The following is a 24,123-nucleotide window of genomic DNA, read 5'->3' as shown; positions in this document are numbered from 1 at the left end:
GCTTCGACCTCGGATCCAGGAATCTGAACTATCTAGGGACACTGTCTAGGGACCAGAGGATTGCTCTCTAAGATACTTTTGGACTACCCTTGATGTAATGACTTCACGTATAATATTAACAGACTCACCTTTCTCAACCTGTATTCTAAAAGCATTTCTTTTTCTTCGTCCATAATCAGCACTGAAAATCAATTTTAAACACATTTGAGTCTCACCAAAAGGTTAAAAAACAATTATTTATACAAACATGATCTGTTTTCCAAATATCATTCTTTATAAAACATGCACCATTATTCAGTCTACCATGGGTGCATCATCGACATGTGGAGGCCTTTTAGGGCTCAACAGAGGCCTGCACAGGTGTGACTAGCTGTCTGGGGAGGAGGGGAACAGGAGGCCTGTTCACACTTCTGATATCCCCATCCATCTCTTCCTCCATGTCCAATACAAGTTAAGGCTATGCTCCAGAATGAAAGTAACTTGCAGATGTGAAGAGAATGGATATGGATGTGTGAATGGACCTCCATTTTACCCTGTAATTCCATGCAAATTTGTAGGCATGAGAAAGGAGGAAAAACAGGGACCTGTTAAGCCCTGAAGGGATCCTCTACGTTGGCCTGGATGAAACCTATGGTTTACAACTCAGTAACAGATTCAACAACAGCACTATAAAAACTTGCTAAAAGTTAAGAAAGATTAATATAAAATGTATTTTGTAAGAAAGGGATATTATCCCCAGTGACCAAATACCTTTCAGCCATTAGATCATCTTCAGAAACTTTTAACATTGCAATCCTATCCATACCTTCTCAGTGGGGTTTACTCCAAGGTAATATAGGATTGCAGACTTAATCTCCCCCAAGCAGAGGATAGGAGAAAGACAATTTTAAATTACACGAGTATTACTTTCTGGAGGTTTGGAAGATATCCAGATGTTTTAACTTATGAAAGACGTATGTCTAAAATGCTCTAATTTGTTGGGCATTTCCTTGGTAACCCTGCCCCTTGCAGATGCTGGAATCTCCACCATCACTGAAGTAGAACGGAGGACAGGAGATAGATGGGATCCTTTTCCATCTCTTGGGAAATGTGTACAACATGAATACACAACTCTAAAGCGGAAAAACTGCCCTCCCAGACTCCAGAAGGGGATTTGAGGTGCTACAGGTAATGGATCACTGCCTGGCTGGCACCTCAGCTTTAACCCCAGCAGTTCCGAAGGAAAAAAGAGAGCCTCAGTCTACAGTCCTAAACATTTCTCCCAAGGACATAGCCTCACTGAACGCAGCAAGATTACTTTTGAGTAAACATACATAGGATTATGCTGTTAATCAGCCACTCTCTTTGAACAAGCAGCCTGGAAGGAGGTAGCTTGGTGGCTTGTTTTTCAGTTAGCCATTTCTGATCACAAACACTTGAACTGACTTTTTTTGAAGCACGTTATACTGCACTGTGAGAAAGGGGGAAGGCAGGTAAGTTGTCATGAAACCACTGTAGGAGAAAAGTAGCCTCTTCTCTTGAATTCTGAAAGTACCATTAGTCTGGACTACATCTATCCTCAGTACCTCAGTGTTTTCAGAACTCACTGATTGGCGTCATTCGGACACAATGCTAAACCAGAGTTTAGTGCTACAGGAACGAGCCTGCGTGAGCCTTGAGCTTACAGGCTCCCCACTCCCCTTTCCTTCTCCACAATGGCCACAAGGAGGAGATCAGATTCACCTCCATTTTCAACAAACCAGTTACTGGTTTCATCTGAACCAAAAACGATGAATGGTTTTAAACTATCGTTTAGGAATACATGCCAGGAGCATAAATCATGATTTGAAATCGGCTTGTTTCCATAAACCATAGTTAACACTAATCACAGTTTGGGCTGAGACACAACAAGAGGGATGGAGGGAGCATGCAACCCCTGAGACTCATGCACATCATATTAAACCATCATTAAGCAGGTTGTACAACCAGGTCATTCTCTCTCTCTCTCTCTCTGAGCAAATTGTAAGAATTAAATCTCTTACTCACCTGTATGTTTTCTGTAGATCTGCTGCCAAAATTCCAATGTCAACATACTGGCCACATTTATTACTGTTCAGGTACTGTAATGAATAATTTATTTATATATATATATATATATACACACACACACAAATCCTTTATATTCTGAAGAAGTGATATGTATGTAAAAGACACCTGTAAACATTTTTTAAAAATTCAAACACAAGAAAGGGAAAACTATACCTCCTGGTCTTGAAGGTTCTTGCAATTTTTTACAAATGCGACTTGTAATGCACAAAGAAAACCATGGAATTACTCAGAAGCAACATATGAGGGTGCATACTTGCAAGTAGATCTACTAGTGAAGAATGCTTCCAACCTGCTGCTTGACATGGAGAGCTTATGCCTTTCCTTGCAAAGCAGATCCATGGGTCGAAAGGGTTCAAGCCTCTCATAACACAGAAATAGAAGAAAATGTCTTAGCTACTGCAGGATGGGTGGCTTCCTCACAAGTAGATCCGAACACTGGTAGATGCACCCACTTGCAGTTTGAAAGTAATAGGCCAAGATGCTTAACTGCAAGGAGCTGGTGAAATAGCCAGTCAATTAAAAAGGGCAGACTGGAGTGCTTCTTTGCAAACAGGTCAGGGGCATCGTTAGGAAGGGCACCTGGGCACGGGCCCCCGGATCTTTTTTTGAGCAGGGCCCCAGATCTTTTAAGCTGTCCTAATTGCCTTTTTTTTTTTTTTTTTTTACATTTTCCCATTGACTTGCATTGGAAAATAGAAATGTCCATCACCTTTTTAGTTTGTAAGATAAATATATGACATTTGGTGACCTGGTATCCCCCATGGAGCTGATTGAACCTGCCAAATTTCAGGCAGTTAGGTACAGTGGTTTTTGTGCTAGTCACAGGTAAAATTTTCTTTTTTCAAGAAAACCTGTCCAAGCAAAGAGCTATAATTTTTTTGTTCCTCTACATAAATTCATAGAATTTGGGGACTTGGCAGCTCCTTTGGAGCTGACCGAACCTGCCAAAATTTCAGACTGTTAGGCCCAGTGGCTTTCGTGTTAGCCATGAATAAAGTTTCCTTTTCTCAAAGACCAAAACAAAAAGTAAAAACTGTCAAGCTACACAGGGGATTAGAGATTCTAATCAGAAGGCATTTGAGGTGACCATCAGGAGGTCACTATCCCTAATCTCTGGTGTAGGTTTTATTTCAGATGCAAAAACCTCTCTCCCCCTACTGTTGGGAACTTGCTTGCAATGAAATTTTGAAGAGGGAGAAGGAAGGGAAGAAAGAGTTCCATGTGAAATACTGATATTTCACACAGCATCTGATTTCACCACCCCAAACTGGAACCTTTGGATTCTGCAGAAGTTTAGTCGCTTCAGTACAGCAAAGGATCCAATCAGCCTCCACAAACTTCTTTCTCCCCCTCCACTTTAATTTCTCCTAAATAGCTGTAGGACTCAAATAATCCCAAAGGGAGGGTTAGGCCTATGTGGCATCATCATTGAGAAACTGCTGGGGCTTTTAAATAGGTTCTAGAGTTTTTTAAAAAGCTAGAAAAAGCCTTCAACCACCTCACCTCATAAAGTTCATTTAAGTACTGCAAACCTTACAAACCCTCCACAGCCTCCTAAATTCCTCTGAAGTACTACTACTTCAGCAAAGGAGAACGTTACCTTGTCATGGTGCTGGAGCTTGAGCACCTCAACGATGTCATGAGCAAAACCGTGAAGGGACACCCAAGACGGGAAGGTCATGGCAGAGAGGTCAGACTAAATACGATCCCTGGGGAAGGAAACGGCAACCCACCCCAGTATTCTTGCCATGAAAACTAAATGGATCAGTACAACCAGAGATATATCGGTATACCATCGGAAGATGGGACTCCCAGGTCGGAAGATGGTCAAAATGCTACTGGGGAGGAACAGAGGATAAGTTCAACTAGCCCCAGATGTGATGACGCAGCTAGCTCAAAGCCGAAAGGACAGCTAGCAGCCGACGGTGCTGGTGGTGAACGACGAATCCGATGTTCTAAAGATCAACACACCATAGGAACCTGGAATGTAAGATCTATGAGCCAGGGCAAATTGGATGTGGTTATTGGGGAGACGTCAAGATTAAATATAGACGTTTTGGGTGTTAGTGAACTGAAATGGACTGGAATGGGCCACTTCACATCAAATGACCAGCAGATCTACTACTGTGGACAAGAGGACCACAGAAGAAATGGAGTAGCCTTCATAATTAATAATAAAGTGGCTAAAGCAGTGCTTGCATACAATCCAAAAAATGACAGAATGATCTCAATTCGAATTCAGGGTAAGCCATTTAACATCACAGTGATCCAAATATACGCCCCAACCACAGATGCTGAAGAAGCAGAAGTAGATCAGTTCTATGAGGATCTGCAGCACCTACTGGATAGTACACCAAACAAAGATGTTATTTTCATTATAGGAGACTGGAATGCTAAGGTGGGTAGTCAAACGACACCTGGAATTACAGGCAAGCATGGTATGGGAGAACAAAATGAAGAAGGACATAGGCTGATAGAATTTTGCCAAGACAACTCACTGTGCATAACAAACACTCTGTTCCAACAACCTAAGAGACGACTTTATACATGGACTTCACCAGACGGTCGACACTGAAATCAGACTGACTACATCCTTTGTAGCCAAAGGTGGCGGACATCTATGTAGTCGGTAAAAACAAGACCTGGAGCTGATTGTAGTTCAGATCACGAACTTCTTATTGCACAATTTAGAATCAGACTAAAGAGAATAGGGAAGACCCACAGATCAGTTAGATATGAGCTCACTAATATTCCTCATGAATATGCAGTGGAGGTGAAGAATAGATTTAAGGGACTAGATTTAGTAGATAGGGTCCTGGAAGAACTATGGACAGAAGTTCGCAACACTGTACAGGAGACAGCAACAAAAAATGTCCCAAAGGAAAAGAAAACCAAGAAGGCAAGATGGCTGTCTGCGGAGACACTGGAAGCAGCCCAAGAAAGAAGGAAAGCAAAAGGCAACAGTGATCGGGGGAGATATGCCCAATTAAATGCAAAATTCCAGAGGTTAGACAGAAGAGATAAGGAATTGTTTTTAAACAAGCAATGCACGGAAGCGGAAGAAGATAATAGAATAGGAAGGACAAGAGACCTCTTCCAGAAAATTAGAAACATTGGAGGTAAATTCCAGGCAAAAATGGGTATGATCAAAAACAAAGAGGGCAAGGACCTAACAGAAGCAGAAGAGATCAAGAAAAGGTGGCAAGAATATATGGAAGATCCGTATAGGAAGGATAATAATATCGGGGATAGATCTGACGGTGTGGTCAGTGAGCTAGAGCCAGACATCCTGAAGAGTGAGGTTGAATGGGCATTAAGAAGCATTGCTAATAAAAAGGCAGCAGGAGATGACGGTATCCCAGCTGAACTGTTTAAACTCTTGCAAGATGATGCTGTCAAGGTGATGCATGCCATATGCCAGCAAATTTGGAAAACACAAGAATGGCCAACAGATTGGAGAAAATCAACTTATATCCCCATACCAAAAAAGGGAAGCACCACAGAATGTTCAAACTATCAAACAGTGGCACTTATTTCACATGCCAGTAAGGTAATGCTCAAGATCATGGAACGAGAATTGCCAGATGTACAAGCTGGGTTTAGAAAAGACAGAGGAACTAGAGACCAAATTGCCAATATCCACTGGATAATGGAGAAAGCCAGGGAGTTTCAGAAAAACATCTATTTCTGTTTTATTGGCTATTCTAAAGCCTTTGACTGTGTGGATCATCACAAATTGTGGCAAGTTCTTGGTGGTATGGGGATGCCCAGTCATCTTGTCTGCCTCCTGAAGAATCTGTATAACGACCAAGTAGCAATGGTAAGAACAGACCACGGAACAATGGACTGGTTTAAGATTGGGAAAGGAGTACGGCAGGGTTGTATACTCTCACCCTACCTATTCAACCTGTACGCAGAACACATCATGCGACGTGCTGGGCTTGATGAAGCCAAGGCTCGAGTTAAAATCGCTGGAAGAAACATTAACAATCTCAGATATGCAGATGATTCTACTTTGATGGCTGAAAGCGAGGAGGAGCTGAGGAACCTCATGACGAAGGTGAAAGAAGAAAGTGCAAAAGCTGGGTTGCAGTTAAACCTCAAAAAAACCAAGATTATGGCAACCAGCTTGATTGATAACTGGCAAATAGAGGGGAAAAACGTGGAGGCAGTGACAGACTTTCTTTCTAGGCGCAAAGATTACTGCAGATGCTGACTGCAGCCAGGAAATCAGAAGACGTTTACTTCTTGGGAGGAGAGCAATGACAAATCTTGATAAAATAGTGAAGAGCAGAGACCTCACACTGACAACAAAGGTCCGCATAGTTAAAGCAATGGTATTCCCCGTAGTAACCTATGGCTGCGAGAGCTGGACCATAAGGAAGGCTGAGCAAAGGAAGATAGATGCTTTTGAACTGTGGTGCTGGAGGAAAATTCTGAGAGTGCCTTGGACTGCAAGATCAAACCAGTCCATTCTCCAGGGAATAAAGCCAGACTGCTGACTTGAGGGAAGGATATGAAAGGCAAAACTGAATGAATGCCACATAATGAGAAGACAGGATACCCTGGAGAAGATGCTGATGTTAGGGAAAGTGGAAGGCAAAAGGAAGAGGGGCCGACCAAGGGCAAGATGGATGGATGATATTCTGGAGGTGACGGACTTGACCTTGGGGGAGCTGGGGGTGGCGACGGCCGACAGGAAGCTCTGGCGTGGGCTGGTCCATGAAGTCACAAAGAGTCAGCAGCGACTGACCGAATAAACAACAACAAAAACTACCTCTCTGAAAAGGAGCCACTTGGCTTAAGGAATTTTCTCCACCACCACCCGCATTTCCGATCACCATTTTCTTTTCTTCTTCCCTCCCTTATCCTGTTCTTTCTTACTCTTCTTTATTCCACCCAGAGCATATCTTGGGGAATTCTTAAAGAGAATTCTCTTCCATGGTCAAGGGAAGTTCTGAACTGTATTTTACTTTATACAAACAGACAAGACGGTTTGTTTTTCTCCTTCTCCTCACTCAAGTCTTTGAGAAAAGTTGGTTCATGTGGTTGCAGAGATGCAAATCTGGGGCTGTTTTGTTTGTCAGTTGCCATTATCCAGCAATAGGAAGGGCTGTAGCTCAGTGGTAGAGCACACGCTTGGTATGCGGAAGTTCCCAGGTTCAATCCCCAGCATCTCCAGGCAGGGCTAGGAAAGAATCCTGCCTGAAACTCTGGAGAGCCACTGCTGCTAGTCAGTGTCAACAATACTGGGCTAGATGGACTCAGGGTCTGACTCAGTACAAGGCAGCTTCCTATGTTCCTATGAACAGAATAAACAGACTTTTAAAATAAAAAATAGGAGTCTTTGGTTTGTTTTTTAAGTAGAGGGAAAATAAATACTGCTCATTTATGTAATCCTATGTATGCCTGCTCAGAAGCCCCAATATGTTTAATGAGGCTTACCCTCAGGAAAGTGTGCATAGGATTCCAGCACAAGTTACTTTTGCAGGGAGGTTTGCACCTTGAAGTTCTGCATGTTTACTCAGAAATAAGTCCTGAGTTGTGAGCATGGAACTGCAGGCTCAATACAGTGCCAACCCAGTTCCGGCTAATGAATTGACTACGCTTTCAGCTCAGTCCTATGCATGCTATGTCATTTGTGTGTGTGTCAGGGGAAGGGGTTGCATGAGCTCTAGCTTCAGTGGTAAGGGAAAGGCACTTAATGCATGCTCAGAGTTTCTCCATAACTTAGCCCTAGTTTTGAAAACAGACTCATTGGCTGAATCCTGGTGAAGTCTTGGCACAAATGAAGTTATGGGGAGGAAAATACAAGGAGAGCTTGTGCATAACGAGGAGGAGGTAGAGGAGAGTTGCACAAAACAAGACATCTGTTTTTATGAAGAGTTGCTGGAGAATGGTAGGATGAGGAGGGATGGTTGCATGGAAGGGAAAAGAATTGGTAGGGGGAGAATGTAAGTGGTCAGTGGTGAAAGAAAAGCATTCTGCACATGCTCAGAGGCATTCTGTATTTAAGAACATAAGAAGAGCCATGCTGCATCAGACCAAGGTCCATCAAGTCCAGCATTCTGTTCACACAGTGGCCAACCAGATGCCCACAGGAAACCCACAAGCAGGACATGGATGCAATAGCACCTTCCCACCCATGTTCCCCTGCTGCTAACATTGGTGAACTGTAAATAAATTCTAGTAATTCTAAATTTATATGCATGTATATCCTTCAGAAACTCTGCAGGTTTCTTGCCTGGTGGACACCTCTAATGACCTGTGCATTTTCATACAAATTTTCCCAAAAACTATTGGAGAAGGGGTGAATGGAAGGGAAAGCAAATCAGAATTCTCCCCCAAATTGGAGAATTCGCCTTCCACATGAACTGCTGCACCTACCCTTCTGAAACTTTGCTGGTTTCTTACTTAGGGACACCTCTAGGCTGTCCATACTTTTCAGAATGATGGTCCACAAAGAACACAGAGAGAAGTATGTCAGCTTTTGGAGACCTCAAAATGTCAAGGCCACCCTTGTGGCTAGCACTCTGAAATTTGGCAGACATGATCTCCTCTGATGGGGCAATGAATTCTGAAATTTTTATCCAATTCTTCCAACTTCTTTATTCCTTCCAAGGAATAAAAAAGTTATTGGCAGTTCCCTTTAAAAGAAAATCAAAATACAAACCCTGTACCTATTTTTCTGACATTGGACAGGTGTAATACCCTTCAAGGGGGCTACTATGCCTGAAATTACCATCCAGTTGTGACAAAGAGAAAGAAGTTAGTTTTTCTCTAATTTCCCATGGTAGTCAACAGAAAGCATAAAGACTCCTTTTTCCAAACCTTGACTCAGGTTTGGTGCTGTGCTGAAGTGGACTGACTACAAATTGGCCAGAGAAGAAGTGGGATGTTTTCCAAAATGCTGAATCAGGACCTCAGTTGAAGTGGGGTGGAGGGGGGGGGTGTCAGTGCACACTTCATATGTACATATGTAATCTATGTACACATGTAAGCACACCACATGCACACCACACACACACACATATATATATATTAGAGGTCCGCTTAGACTCAAGAGATATATATAGATATAGAAATGCATGTCCAAATTTGTGTTATGGGCCTGTGCCCCAGATCTTTTAAGAACCTAGCAATGCCCCTGAAACAGATCCATCTGTGGGAAGATTCTCCAGCTTACCATTTCAAACAACAAGCTAGAACTACATATAGGGTTGGATGTAGGCTTACAAATCATGACCGACTGAAGTCCAATTGATTTCAATAGCAAATTATAAAAACAATAAATCCTTATAAAAGCACACAGCACTTAGAAGTTGGCTTACTTCAATCAAACGATAGTTAAGATCAACCAGTCTGTTAATTTCGGACATCACAAACTGCTAACCTAAACCAGAAGAAAAAGGTTCCAGACTCCTCAGGCTGTGCCAGAGGTTGGTGGGAGCCCAAGTCTTGATGCAGCTCAATCTAATGCACTGCAAAGATCTGCATTCAGCAAAACTCTAGAAAGTTAGAACAGCATCTATCCACTGGAAATAGATTCCTGAATACAGGAACTCCCATGTGAAGCAACCTTTAAAAGATCCAGGGGCCTATATTGTGGAACAAAGTATATATTCCTGTTCACTCTTCTACAGCTCAATTATTTGGAAGCCTATGAACTAAAGCAGCCTTTCCCAACCTGGGGCTCTCCTGATGTGTTGGACTAGAATTTCTATCACCCTCACCAGTACAACTGGGATGTTGTATGCTGGCTGAGATGATGGCAGTTGTAGTCCAACACATCCAGAGGGTGCCAGGTTGGGAAAGAGTGCGCTAAAGTGTGACATGGGATCTTTTACTATTAGCATGTAACTCATCGACCTCTCTAAAGGCTATGCAATTAGGCACGCATATGCCCAATCGTTTAACAGGCCTGGGCTGTGGGTCTACAAATCCACAACACACTAGGGATTAACAAGCCATGAGATTCGCTTCTGAGTAAACATACCTAGAATTGGGCTGCATGGCTCCAAAACACACCTTTTAAGTACATCCCACCGAACTCATAGGGAGTAAACATGGCAAGTAATCAGGCTTGAAATTTATCCTGTAACTATCTATATTAATTTAGTCTAGGCACAGTAGCTGCCAAGCAGAGCAAAACCATTACATTTAGCGCAGTCCCGGTTCCTTTGTAATGCATGATGTGTAACAACTGGCTATGGTTGCTGGGCTAGGATAGCGAGGGAAAGGCAACCTAAACACGCTCCGAGGTACGCTTTTCTTTACTTCACGCCCAGAGGCTAAGCCCTGGAATAGAAGACACGTTCTGGGGCTCAGCTCTAGCCTGGCTCCGAATTAAGGCCCGACTGCTGACCCACACCCTAATCCAGCCTTCCCCAATCTAGTGCCCTCCAGAGATTTTGGACTACAACGCCCAGTAACCCTGACTATTAGCCGTCCTGGCTGGGGCTGGTGGGACTAGTAGTCAAAAACATACGGACGGCGCCAAGTTGGGGAAGACTACCCGAACGGGGCGCCCGCCTCAGAGACGGGGAGAGATGAGGCGGCACCTGCTTAACTCGCTGCTTCAGCCGGGGATCCCCGACGGGGCGGCTTCCACCGCGACTCCGCATGGCGGTTCCCACCACTCTGAACTCCGCTCCTCGCGCAAAGGAGAGGCTCCGCCTTCCCCAACCGAGGCGGCTCGCACCGAGGCTGCTCTAGGACCGCCTGAGCACACAGGAAACAGCTGCCTCACCGCTGGCCGCCTTTCCAAACGCTGGATCTCGACCCCCTCCGGAAGGAAACCCCTCGGTTTCAGTCCAGCCAGAAAAAAAAACTCAGAACAAGGCGGCGGATTAGGATTTTCACTCAGGCATTGCTTTAGACACCTAACAAGGCGCCCGAGCCATGAAGGGCCACATTGTGTCTCTCCCTCCCGTCCCATTCCTGATACCTCCCCCTCCCTGGGAGGACTAATTTAGTGTTTTTCTCCTCTCTAGGGAGCATTTCGTCTTCTTTGCTCAACCTAAGGAAAGAGACTACGGTTCCCAGCGTGCAGTGCGGGGTAACCCCCTACAGATAGGGAGGGGGAAGTTACGGGAACCGAAAGGGAGAGGAAGGCGGTGGCTGTACGGTAGCTGCGAAGGGACCAGAGAGGCGTGGCGGCATACGGTGGCCGGTAGAACATTGGACGCGCCCGTCTCAGCAGCGGGATGGAGTCGGTGGTGTTCATTTTTTCGCTTATTGATTGCTGTGCCCTGATTTTCCTTTCCGTTTATTTCGTATCCTCCAGTTTATTCCGGCGAGGGGCCTGGGGAGGCGGGCGAGGCGCCTCTTTTTCTCTCTGGTCGGTGGGCGAGAGCGCTGGGAAGGGATGTTGGGGCTGTGAAAGGGACTCTGCGAGGTGGGGACGTTAATGGCGGCCTGACATGGGTCAGTGGCGGGGTTCAACGGTGTAGAGCTGGTAGAGGAGAATGAAGGGGACGGAGGTGCCTGGGGAGGAAGACTACTAGGACCGACTCCAGCTTTGGGGGCCCATGACAATTCGTCCTAGGTCGGGGGGGCCTTAAGGGGCAGTATTAGTAGAAAGGTGGGGTATGTTCTTTAAAAAATGAGTCAGCATAGTCCTTATCTGTTGAGGATGGGAGGAACGGGTGGCATAGCCAGTGACGGTAGACAGGAATGGGCCAGAGGGACTGCCCTAGAGTCTCTTCTCATCTGCAGTAGCTTGTTTTCTGTTCCTCCAGGGCCTAGACACTTTGGATATAGTGTGCGTTGCTTCTGACCTGGCTAGACCCATTGGCAAGCTTACAGCAGCCTTGTAAAGAAGCCCCCAAATTACTAGCCTCCTGGGGATTGGCAGAGGAGAGATGAAGAAGTGTGTTTCTATTCTGGGGGCAGAGGAGGAGGCTTTCTTCCTCTGGCAGCCACTTGGTTTCTATGCTGAGTGAAGAGAAAGGATGGAATGCTCCATCCCTCCTCTGCTGGTTGGCCTGCATGACATTCCTGATTGCTTATGGCAACCATTGTCTAAATATTAGGCTTGCCTTGAAGGTACCGTGGGCTCTGAGTTGGTGGGCCTGAGCAACTTCCCAGTCTCTGACGCTGGCTATGATGATGCCCAAGGAGGGATGAAGGTAATATTTCTAGCATTACTTGTACCATAAGCCCAAACTTATGCACTGTGTAAAAATACTATTTGATTGTAGTCGTCTCTTTATTGAATTGTGTGGTTCAGGCAAAGTTCCCTGCTGATTAAATATTTTGTATGAAGCATATCTGTTTAGTTTTGCAGTAGAATTCACAGCTTCTTAAAAAAAAAAAACATTGAAACCTAATGTCGTGATTGCAACGTGCTATCTTTAAGCGTGGAGTAAGATATGGAACACTGCTGCCAGGCTGCCTGCTCGTTCCTGAGTTACACACTAGTGCTGGATGTGTTTACTTAGAAGTAAATATTTGACTGGAACTTACTTCCAAGTAAATGTTTCAAGGGTCACAGCCCCATACTTCTGGTTGTTATTTTATGACACTGTAGGATACAAAGGGCAGTTGTTTAAAATACTCTGCAGATTCTTTTCAAAGGCTAAAGTACTTCAAGTTTACCTACTGCTGATATTCCTGTAGGTCTCTTATTCTGACATTTACTGAGGACTAACCTTGTTTAAAAGGAGTTTAAACTTCTGTTTTTTCTGTTTTTCTTCTGACATTTCACTGATATCAAGTCTCATTTCATATTTTCCCAGAACATGTTCAGGCATTGAGGGTTTGTTTGAAATACTGCTTCTTTTCTTTCTTTTCTTTTTTTTTTACTTATTCTGAATAAGTCAGAAGGTCTTGACTTATTCCTTTTGAATATGTTGCTATACTACAAGAAGAGTATTAGTATTACATGACTAGAATTTCCAGTACCTAAAAACATTCTTTTTCATGTAAGTGCAGCATAACAACGTTAGGTATGCATCCTTTCCTAAGTGAGACTTTATTTATTTACATTTCTATACTGCCCAGTAGTCGAAGCTCTCTCAACTTTGGAGTAGTGTGGAATAGTTATCTCCTGCATTTGTTGATGACAACCTGTTCAGCATGTAAAATTCAGCATAGCAGCAGAAAGACAGCGTATCTGCTGTTGACTCCATGTGAAGTCACAGTGGCCCTGTTCAAACATGACAAAAAAACATGGTTTCTTGCTGTGTGAATGAATTGTAGTAAGCTGTGATCTTGCACACTCACTTTTCATTTTCTTTTGTGCCAGCAAGCAGATTGGAACCTTTGCTTTTGAGTGGAAAAAACCCACAGTTCGTTGTGATGTCTGAACTGTGGTTTGTTTCAACTACAGTTAATGAGAACAATCCAGGATCAAATAATGGTTTTAGATCCTGGCTTGTTTACTAACTAAAGTTTAAATGAATCCCACAAATTCAGATGCTGTAGCAAACTGTGGTTAGTTGAAAACCAGAAGCAATGCTTCTGATCTCCTCTTCCTGATGCACAAAAGATAGGGAGGAGTGTGTAAGCCAAAGGCTCACTGCAGCTCATTCACATAATGGGATGCTATGGTTTTTAGCTAGGTCTGAACTAAACCAGTATGTGATTGTATGCTTGCACTGCAGCAGGTCAGTGTTCCGTCTATAAAAAAAATTACACACTTGTAGGAATGAACGTTCAAGGTGCTGTGTCAGATAGCAGTGTGATCCACAGCTCTGTGCAGATGAAAAGCTCCAGAAAACTCCAGCTATACCTGGGATCCTATGTGGCTGTGTGATAGATTAGAGCAGTTGCAGCAATGCTTGGGGAAGCTGCACTCAGTCCACTGTGTGTGGGAGCGAGGAGGGAGGGGATACTTTGGGTTTGCTGCTCCTGTTCTGCAATGGTTGAGATTGTGGTGACTAGTCATTGCATGGATGCTGAGCCATACAGTATCTAGGATACTGGGTATATTGGAGTTTGGGGCTTGACTACCTGCACTATCAGCATAGGGCAATGGGGTTGTGGATTGTGCCATAACTAATCTATGAATCCTTAGAAATGGCCTGCTCATGAAGGTTCTATGCTGTAGCCCTTGTTACTGTTTTTGCAGATATCTATATGAACTCTCATCAGCTCTGCTGTGCTTCTCATCAGTAGCAAGGCATTTTTGCCTCTTGTGTAAAAAGATCAGGGGTTAGAGCTGCCAAAATATAGTATAGTAATTCCTTATCTTGATCTTCAGATAATTACACTATCAGATTTGGAATGTGACTACATTAATGCTAGATCTTGCTGCTCAAAACTAAATAAAGTAAGTCCCCCCACCCTTTTCTCTGTTTAAAGTGGTGAAATTCTGTAGATGTAGAAGTGATTGTGTTGTATTTCAAATTGGTATGAAATACTGGAATTACGTATCCTTTTCCTACATGCTACCAGGGAATGGCCACTGTGTTAGACAGGCATCTGTGGGCTACTTGTCATCTCCCTAGAAATGGGGCTCCTTTAATCCAGTAAACTGAATTTGAGATTGTACTTGCTGTCCCTAAGACTCCCTGGGGTAGCTTGGGAAAGACCCTGTTTCCATGGTAAGTATAATCCACCTCAGGCTGCAATCCTGTACCACTTACCTGGGAATAAGCTTCACCTAACTCAGTGGGACGTATTGGAGAACATTTACAGTCTGTGGAAAATAATACGTAAAATAATAATTTAAAAAACCCTGGAGGAGTGCTTTGAGCAAATGTCATCTCTTTAGAGTTTCTGAAACACTACAAAGTAACATTCTGGTCTTCAAAACTCTGTTGCTGATGCCAAACCTATTGAAATCAGACAAAGGAACTAAGCTGAAACAGATGAAGCCCTTGCATATGGATAGTTATCTGCCATTTATTTGAATGTACATACATCTGGATTTGTTTCCCTGGTAGTAAGCTTGTTGCAGGGATTGTTCCAGCACAAAAATCACAATATTTTGGCTTTGGAGGAAAACGTGAACCTCTTCCCTATCTCCTGTTGGAGGTCTTGTGCCAGAATCTGAGTTATCGCGATCATAAGCCCTAAGGACCTTCCCTCTTCGTCCCAACCAGCTATGCTTTTATTCCTCCATTTTATATTGGTACTTTTGTCTTGTATGCCCCATAGCCCATCTTGTATACCTACATTCTGCTCACTTAGAATCATAGAGTTGGAAGGAGCCATTGAGACCATCATGTCCAACCACCTATTTAGTGCAGGAATCCAATTTAAAGCAAGCGACAGAGAGCCCACCACCTCCATAGGTAGTTGGTTCCATTGTCTGACTGCTTTCTTACCGTGAGGAAGTTTTTCCTGATGTTCAACTGAAATCTGCCTTCCTGTAACTTAAACCCATTATTTCATGTCCTACAGTCTTAGATGATAGAGGATAAGTTGCAACGCTCTTCTTTGTGACAACCCTTTAGGTACTTGAAAAATGCTTTCATATCCCCCTCGGTCTTCTCTTCTCAAGGCTAAACATACCCAGTTCCCTCAATCTTTCCTTTTAGGGCATAGTTTCTAGTCCACAGATCATCTTTGTTGCCCTTCTCTGAAATTGTTCCAATGTATCTGAATCCTTCTTAAAGTGTCCAGAAGCCGACAGTATTTGAGGTGAGATCTGATCAGTGCAGAGTAAGGTGGAACTATTACTTCCCATGATTTAGAAACTATTGGTGCAGCCTATTGCATTTTTTTTGCAATAGGTTGATGCAACTTCTATTGATTCAACGAAAAATTGCATTTTTTGCAGCACATCACGCTGCTGTCTCATATTTAGCTTGTGGTTGACTACAGTGCCAAGATCCTTTTCATACATTCTATTGTCAAGGCTGGTACACCCCCATCTTATACCTGTGCAGTTGATTTCTCTTTCCTAAATGAAGAACCTTGCACTTCTCTGTTATATTTCATTCTGTTATTTTCTGCCCAGTTTTCTAACCTATGAAGATCATTTTGAATTTTATTTCTGTCTTCTAAGGTATTAGCTATCTCACCCAATTTTGTGTCATCTTCAGGTTTGATAAGCATTCCCCACCACCTCTTCCACCAAGTCATCATTAAATGTTGAAGGGTACAGGGCCCAGAACTGATCTCTGTGGCACCCCACTCAATACCTCCCTCCAGTTTGATGAGAAACCATTGATGAGCACGATTTGAGTATGATTCTCCAGCCAGCTGTATATCCACCTAATAGTAGTGCCACCTAGCCCACATTTAACTGCTTGCTAATCTGGATATTATGGGGCACTTTGTTAAATGCCTTGCTGAAGTCAAGAATATTATATTATGTCCACAGCATTTCCATGATCTATAAAGGACCTGATAGAAAAATGAAATAAGAGTAGTCTGGCAGGACTTGTTCTTGACAAATCCATGCTGGCACTAGGATTTCTGAAAGATAATAGATAGAGGTTCTGAGAGTCCATGTGCTAGTGCCTTCAACACCCTACGGTGCAATTCATTTGGACCTGGCGACTTCAACTCATTTAAGGTGCTAAGATATTCACTGACCATCTCTCTGTCAACCTCAAGCTGCACTCTTACCCCTCTGGCCTGTTTGTCACATATGCCAGATGGAACACAGAGCCTCTTTTGGGAGGAGACTGAGCTTAAATAGGAGTTGAGCAGTTCTGCCTTTTGTTTGTCACCTGTCGGTACTTTGTCATCTTTGCTGAGCAGTTGATTTACTGTTACTTTGGTCTTTTATTTACTTTGAATGTGTCTGAAGATGCCCTTCTTATTGTTCCTAGCATCCCTCACCAACCTCAGCTCATTCTGAGCTTTAATCTTTCTGACACCATCTCTGCAATTCCAGTCTATCTGCCTGTATGCTTCCTTAGTGACCTGTCCCCCCTCCACCTCTTGTATGTGTCCTTTTTATTTTCAGATTATCGCTAAGCTTTTTGTGTAGTCACATTGGCTTCTTCTGCTCTCTTCCATTTTTTTCCTCATTGGGATTGTTCCTGACCGAGCCCTTAGTATCTCCTTTTTTTAGGAACTCCCATCCCTCTTGAACTCCTCTTCCTGTTCCAGCCTTGGAACCCTACTTATCATTGCTCTGAGTTTATTAAAATCAGCTTTCCTGATGTGCAAGGAACACATTTGACTACACTCAGCTTTAATTTCCTTAAAAATCAAGAACTTGAGCATTACATGGTCACTTTCACCCAAGGTTCCTGCTACTTTCACCTCATTAACTATGAGGGGCTGGGGAATGCTGGGAGTTGTAGGATTTTTTTCTGTCAAAACATGCCTAGGATTAAAAGGTGCAATTCTAGTTAGCAACTTACCCTGGGCTAGAATCCATTGCTGACAAATGGCTTATGATGAATGTTGTGGAATTCAGCTTTTCTTGGTGCACAGTTTGGATTATCTTGATTTGAGAATTTAAATTAAGAACAAAACACATGCAGCCCTTTGCAAAGCCCTCTTCCCCTGTGCGGCTCCACCAGAACCTGAGAGCTGCATCTTGAGATTCCTTTCTTCCAGCAAGGGGTCCTGTCAAGCTGTTCAGATGTCAAAGGAAATAGAAAGAAATAAAGTACTAGTGCTGCTGTGAATGAAATGGTGGTCTGAACTCAAAATGCGAGGTTTCAGCAGAAGAGCAAACACATGCCCATGGTGGCTTATTTCGTGTGGGGAGGAAGGTGATATCGAGGCCATGGGAGCCTCATCCTCAGAGCTCTGGACCCCGCCCCCATCCTGCCTCTGGCATTTCATTCAGGTATTTCTTACACATTTTTCAAGCCCATTCTCAGCCACAAGGGCTAGAAACTTAGTTTAAAGATAATATTGAAATTCCTAGGATGTTAAATTATGCACCTCTTACCAAATTCCGCACTTGCCTGGAATTGCAGAACGCAAACAACTCTACCCTGGGATGTGTCCCCAGATAAACCAGCTGCTTCTGCCTGTGGCATTCTTCATATCACCACCTCAGAAATGCCGAAATGGATCCTGCAAAGTCGTCCAGATACTGTGATGGCATTCTGGAAATCCATACACTTTCAAAAAGACTACTCAGAAGCATGCAACTTGAGGATTAATATCTTGGCTGCTAGATGTCAGTTACCTGATCAGTCAGCACAGGCTCAAAATCCCGAATAAATGTGTGTCATCAGTTAAAGGTGCACAACACTGTCTTGTTGGTGGAAGATTCCCACAGAGTGTTGTATAAGAGTTCTTACTTTAAAAAAATTATCTCTTTTCCAGTGGGTGATCCCTGAATTGATTGGCCACACCATTGTCACTGTATTAATGCTTATTTCACTGCACTGGTTCATCTTCCTTCTCAATTTACCTGTAGCAACCTGGAATATATATAGGTAAGAGCCACTGGGGATTGTTTGTGGGTCTTTTTAAAGCATTGCTACTTGTTAAAAATGTGTTTCAGAAGATAAGTAGAGTGTTGTTGACTTGATGCTGATCATGCTGCTTTGCTCTTTTAAATAGCAGGCTCACTTTATAAAGTGTCTGCCTTGTTCCATAATTTACGAAATCGGCCACTTATCAGTAGAAACTGATAAAACCTTAATGTCATTTCTCCTTACCCATTTAATTTCTAAGTATATTGATGTTTGTTTGAGGGATGATATGAATGCTTTCTTTGAGGACATTTCAGAGTCATTTTCTCTAACTGTATCTTGAAGCCTCTTCATCTCAATCCAGACAAGAAGATGCAAGTATGGAAGCAGGAATGGCAGTCATAAATCAGATAAACATCCACGTGAATGCCCATGTCTTCCGTCTATGCTGCATTGCTTTCAGTGAGAGATTTGCATCCATGCCCATATCCTAATATAACTAGTTGCACATAAATACAATTTGTGTGTCTGACTAGAGCTGGATTGTGGCATCTACGTGTATGAAAGTGAGCTGAAAATAGTCAACTGCATGATATATTTCTGGCATGGCACTTGAGGCCTTTGGAAAAAGGCCTAAATTTACACTGCTACACAGTGTAGGAACATAGGAAGCTGCCTTATACTGAGTTAAACCCTTGGTCCATCTAGCCCAGTGTTCTTAACACTGACTGGCAGCAGCTAGTTTCAGGCAGGAATTTTTCCAGCCCTAACTGGAGATGTCAGGGACCTTCTGCATGTAAAACTTGTGCTCTGCCACTGAGCTACACCCCTGCCCAGGGCTCTTCTATACGGAGGAAAGTATTTTGAACTCTCTCTGGCCAGCTCATAGGCTGTCATCCAGAAACTGTATTTGCATGTCTTTTGTGAGAAAGGCAATGACCTCTGTGAGGCCTACACACATGTGCCACGTTTCCATAAAACAACTGGAAGCCTCCATCAGTGCAGATTTCTGCATTGTCACCACTTCATTAACACCAAAAGTGGATTCAGGGCGTCTTTCACATCTCAAGGATGTGTATGCCCATGTGTGTGTAAACCCCTACTCTGTGTTCTTTTAGCAGACCACCATATTTCAACAAACCTTAAAAATCACTGTCGCTTTCTGAGAGTGTGGTGTCCTAAACGTCAGATGCCTGTTGAGTCCTTATGCAAGACCCACTTCTTCAGCATCAGCAAAGAGAAAGACTTTTTTGTGACCCTCACCCTGATATTTTGATAGGTACTCAGGATATTTGTATGTTAGTGGAAAACATGTAATTGGTCCTGCTCTTATCTGAAGCTATCAGAAACTGTCTGAACCACTACTTCTGCAGTTTAGTCAACTTTGTTTTCACAGTGCAGATACAAGAAAGGAAAAGAAACCAAATGCCTGTGTCACAACTTTTAGTTGGAAATTTTAGACATAACTCAGCTAAGGTCCATTCTTTGCCTGTCGTAGGCATGAGCAAATAAGCTTAGAACTTGCCGTATTATAGCTGTAACACTTTAAAAAACCCAACATAGCTTTTCTAATTCTAAAGGCAGTCATAACTTAACATTAAGTTTGAGGAATAATATATTTTGTTCTTTAATACCTTTTGGTTTGGCCTAGTTAATAATCTGAGACTATCTAAGGCTGCAGCATTGCTTAAGCTAATCAAGAGTCAACCGAATCAGTTCCTTGGATGGGATGTGGGCTTTCTGAAAAATTGGACATGTTTCCACTGCCTTAAATTGATGGGATCTGACTTAGCATGTGCACTTCACTATATTTAGGAAACACACTAAAAAATACACCATGTTAACTTTTTGTGCGACATAAATATCTCAAAAAGCTTTTCCCATAGCCAAAAGTATTTGAATGGAAATACTTGATCAGTTAAACTCAAACAAATTCAAAGCTTTAGTTGAAAACTATTTTTATTGGACCACTTGTGAATATTTGAAGACATGACAACTTAATAGCATACACTTTTTAAAATTGTTTAAGGGCACAATCCTATGCATGTTTAGACAGAAAAAGCCCTACAGCTCCCAGCATTGAGTTGTACGACTTTTTTCCTGTATAAACATGCATAGGATTATGCTCCAAATGTTTTTTCTTAAAGCAAGGCACTGAAAACTGCGATCATATTAATTTTAGAATGCCAAAACAATTGCGTGTGTCTTTATTATGCATGCAGGGCTGGCTGTGGGTCTGAGTGGACCCCGGACTAGTGCCACCAGTGCCCCAGCCCCTGAACTGCAAGGGTGCCTTCCCTCCTAGCAGCCGGGGGAACATGAGCAGGAGGGTAGTGCTGCACTTGCGTCACGCCTGTGGGCTGGACTAGATAGGCTTTTGTTCTCATCCAGAAAGCTACTCGTGTCCATCCACCAGTGGAACAGATTCTCCCTGTCCACTGCTCAAATCTCTTCAGCAGATTGGGGGACGCTGAAGAACACATTTGGCAGGCATTGGGGGTGCTGCAGTAAGGAGGAGAGGAAGCGGGGAATCCTGTTGCGCAAGTGGGGGCCTGCTCACCTGACACTGGATGGAGCCCGGATTTTTTTCCTGCAGAAAAATCTAGTGGTGGAAAAGTTTCCATTACAAAAATTCTACCCAAATATTACTGGGACTAGGAGCACCTCTGCTCAGGCTCACCTGTTCTCTGTGCCTTTTGTTTCATTCTCCTGCCTGATCCTTCAGATGCCTGCCTGCCTGCCTGCCTGCCTTCCATCCATCATGCCTGCCTCTGTCTGGAAAGCCTCCAGCCTCCCCCCCCAACCAATTTTCTCCACAAAATCTCTCTCATGCAAAACTTTGTTTTGCCCCACTCTAACTCACTTGCTTACACTCCTTTCTCAAAACATGTCATACCGTTGGACTTCTTGGTTACTCTGATTATTAGCACATTAAACTTGAATTGTGTCATCCTCGATGTTGCAGTGTTGGTACTGAAACATTTTTCCTTGAAACCCTTTCAGGTGCATTATGGTTCCTAGTGGAAACATGGGAGTATTTGACCCCACAGAGATCCATAATCGAGGGCAGCTAAAATCACACATGAAGGAGGCCATGATTAAGCTTGGCTTTCATCTTCTTTGTTTCTTCATGTACCTTTACAGGTAAGTCTCAAATCTTGCAATTTAAAGAGGTCAGCAAAGTTATTCTGAAAGTTCCTGCTAATATACTTCTGATCTTGCTGGGTTTAGTTTTCTTCTGTGCCCCGCTAAGCTCTTTGCAACATTTACAGTTTGCAGTAGTGGCCAAATGCTAATTCTCCTCATTTTTCTTTTAAACTAACTAGTTGCCTTTCAGTTTCACCTGCATGTTTGCTCGTACTTTTCTTAGAGTAAGTGGGAACATCTGACCGACGTATTTGTAACTGGATTTAGGTTTACACTGGCACATCTTGTGACCCTCTGGGATGTCACACTGCAACTCATCCAGGAAAGAGATTCAAGACCTGGATATACCTAATGTAAAACAAACCAGAAAGGCACCTCTGTTGCTTTTGGAAACACATCCCAAAACTTAACGGCTGACATTTAATCCTCATACAGCAACAGCAAAGGTTGTCACCACTTAATTGAACTTGTGATTCCCATGTTAAGGCAAGTAAACAAGGACATGGTTCCTTAAACTTCCTTAGCTATTTTTGCTAATAGCTCTTAATTTTTATCCATTGATGGATAGGTTCACGTAGTCATGTTTGTCATGTGGTGACTGTAGTTATCGCATGAAGACTTTCATTGTGTTGCCTTTCTGTTTGCGAGTCTTCTCAAGGCTGTCAGTGGGAGATGCTTTCCTGCGGTGAGATTTTCACCATGCAGTGGGGCATAATGGGGCATCCAACTCTAGACTTAATTTTCCCTATGTCTGTAGCATCTTGGGGGGCACTGTGGGATACCAGGTACATTGATCCCCTATTTAATCGACAAATGTGTTTTGGTTTAGTTCTTATGGCTACATCTCTTCAAAACTGGGAATTGTAGTTTATTGGGATACTTAAAACGTTTTCTGAGAGATCCCAAGTCTCTTCCCTGCCCTTAGAAATGTAATTCCCATGATACCTTGAGGAGGGGGAAGTGGTGTTGAACAGGTTTTAAGTCTAGTGTCATCTTGTGTATACAATACTGAGGATTGGATCCAGGATCTGCCTTCTGCAAAAGGAAGGTCCCTTCCATGGGAGGAAGGACTTCATTTATGGAAGGTTCCTCTGCCCAGTTTTTGGGGATCCTGTTGCTCCCACATACCACAGTTCACTCCATTCTATGTGTAGCATTTTCAAGGGGCTGCTGAGGGGGTGGGGGGGGGAGCCCATGTCAGCACAGTTGATTCAGCATAAATCTGGATCTAACTCATGATTTTACATGCTTTTTGTTTGTGAAAGGTTTCTTTCTGTTTAAATCTGTGCCTTCAGGGTATAGAAGTCCAGGAGGTTCCCTTTTTAAAATAAGCTGTCTTATCATAACATGCTTAGGTTTGGGATTAACTTTGTGGATTACCTTTAAAAAAATGTAATATACAGACCTGGTCTCTCCACACTTCTTCAGGCTATAGCTTCTATGGGCCCAGTTCCAGCATTAATATTCTGTGTATATGGAATGGCTTTTGGAATGAAGGTCATGTGCACATACGTGACAAATCATGTGATGTGATGTTCACAGAACCTGCTTAGAGATGATCTTGGGAGCAAAGGCTGGATTCCGGACAGGTTCAAGTCATATAAATCACCTTGACCAAGTACATCAGGATTTCATGCAAAGCAATGCCCATAATCTGTGCTAGGGTGTGTGCATTGCTCTTGGAGCTGGAGTAGCCTGTGCTGAAAGTAGTTCTTACTATGATCTGCAGGCTTTGAGTTAAATGCATTGAAACAGAGGGTGATGAGCGATGAATCTGCTATGAAGGCAGCCCTGTCAAAGCCACAATCCTACATGACACCACACCAGCCAAGTATTGGGCATACATTGGGCTTAATAAACAGTGGGATTTACCTAGCACTTGGCTTTCTCCATACAGCCTTGATATAAAGCAGTTCTAAATGTAGGTATATTCCTGATTAAAATCAACTTGCTGGGGGGTGATGGAGTAGGAACTGGTAAAACTTGATTATAGAAAGGTAACAAATTGGAACAGTTTTGCTGACATTGCTAGCATAACAATGCAAGTTGCAGATGGGGGTTAGTCTGTTTGTATTTGTGTGCATGTCAGTAATACGCTATTTTCACTTTTCCTGTAGTATGATCCTGGCTTTGATAAATGACTGACTTCGAAGTGGAGCTCTTAAGGTTGCCAAATTCTGAATTGACACTCCATTGAAATGTTGTGGAGCCAGGAGCAGCTTTCAAGTAAATCTAGACCAGTGTTGTCATGCAGTATATTTTTTCCTCTTCGAACAAAAAGTATTTTTGCTGTATTTTTTAACATATAAAATATTTAAAAAACCATGATACTGAGTTTCTGAAACCACTGATTTGTCTCCACTCCAGTCCATTTTCCTATTGTATCGACTCCAGATGTTAAGTAATGGTTTCTCAGGATAGTAGCCATCTACTGGAACAGGGCCAGTTCATCTGATCAGGTGAAGCACTAACTCTCAATAATAATTTCACTTGAATATGTTTCCTGTATCACATAAAGCCTTCTCAGTGATAGGTGATTTGTGTTTCACATAGACAACTATTATAAACATGATCCATCCACTTATTTGCTTAAACTAATGGTCAG

At 42.9% G+C, this 24,123-nt stretch overlaps 2 protein-coding genes across 18 annotated transcripts in view; one reads left to right on the top strand and one right to left on the bottom strand.

The window, feature by feature from the left end:
* The window catches only part of NVL (nuclear VCP like), a 78,393-nt gene extending 67,300 nt beyond the window's left edge, over positions 1-11,093 (bottom strand). For 6 of the 10 annotated variants that reach the window (XR_014786918.1, XR_014786917.1, XR_014786919.1 and 3 more), the window contains exons 1-3: positions 10,838-11,093; positions 2,026-2,099; positions 129-181 (exon numbers count right to left, since the gene is read on the bottom strand). Coding sequence is in view for 6 of the 10 variants with exons in the window: in XM_084828668.1 (XP_084684794.1) it covers positions 129-181; positions 2,026-2,099; positions 10,838-11,026 (316 nt within the window). In the remaining 4 variants the exon portion in view is untranslated. Of the gene's footprint in view, positions 1-128; positions 182-2,025; positions 2,100-10,649; positions 10,749-10,837 lie in introns of those variants that run through there. The other 4 variants (XM_084828670.1, XM_084828671.1, XM_084828675.1 and 1 more) reach the window with 1 other exon arrangement.
* A 139-nt stretch (positions 11,094-11,232) lies between these two features.
* On the top strand, positions 11,233-23,846 carry CNIH4 (cornichon family member 4). Of its 8 annotated transcripts, XM_084828684.1 has the most exons (7): positions 11,233-11,428; positions 12,136-12,218; positions 14,294-14,362; positions 17,557-17,791; positions 18,280-18,392; positions 21,375-21,515; positions 23,636-23,846. In XM_084828684.1, the coding sequence occupies exons 4-7, from the start codon at positions 17,627-17,629 to the stop codon at positions 23,661-23,663; spliced, it is 447 nt and encodes a 148-aa protein (XP_084684810.1). In that variant the 5' UTR covers positions 11,233-11,428; positions 12,136-12,218; positions 14,294-14,362; positions 17,557-17,626; the 3' UTR covers positions 23,664-23,846. The 8 variants fall into 8 exon arrangements, with proteins under 8 accessions (XP_084684810.1, XP_084684809.1, XP_084684807.1 ...); XM_084828683.1 differs by lacking the exon at positions 14,294-14,362 and having other exon boundaries at positions 11,233-11,299; XM_084828681.1 differs by lacking the exon at positions 14,294-14,362 and having other exon boundaries at positions 11,233-11,299; positions 12,123-12,218.
* Positions 23,847-24,123: the final 277 nt, after the last annotated feature.

This window comes from Heloderma suspectum, chromosome 1 (genome assembly GCF_057233095.1).
Source record: "Heloderma suspectum isolate Gila_16-S chromosome 1, 16-S_ref, whole genome shotgun sequence".
In the NCBI taxonomy this organism is placed as follows: domain Eukaryota; kingdom Metazoa; phylum Chordata; class Lepidosauria; order Squamata; family Helodermatidae; genus Heloderma; species Heloderma suspectum.
This window is presented reverse-complemented; position numbering and strand designations above follow the sequence as displayed.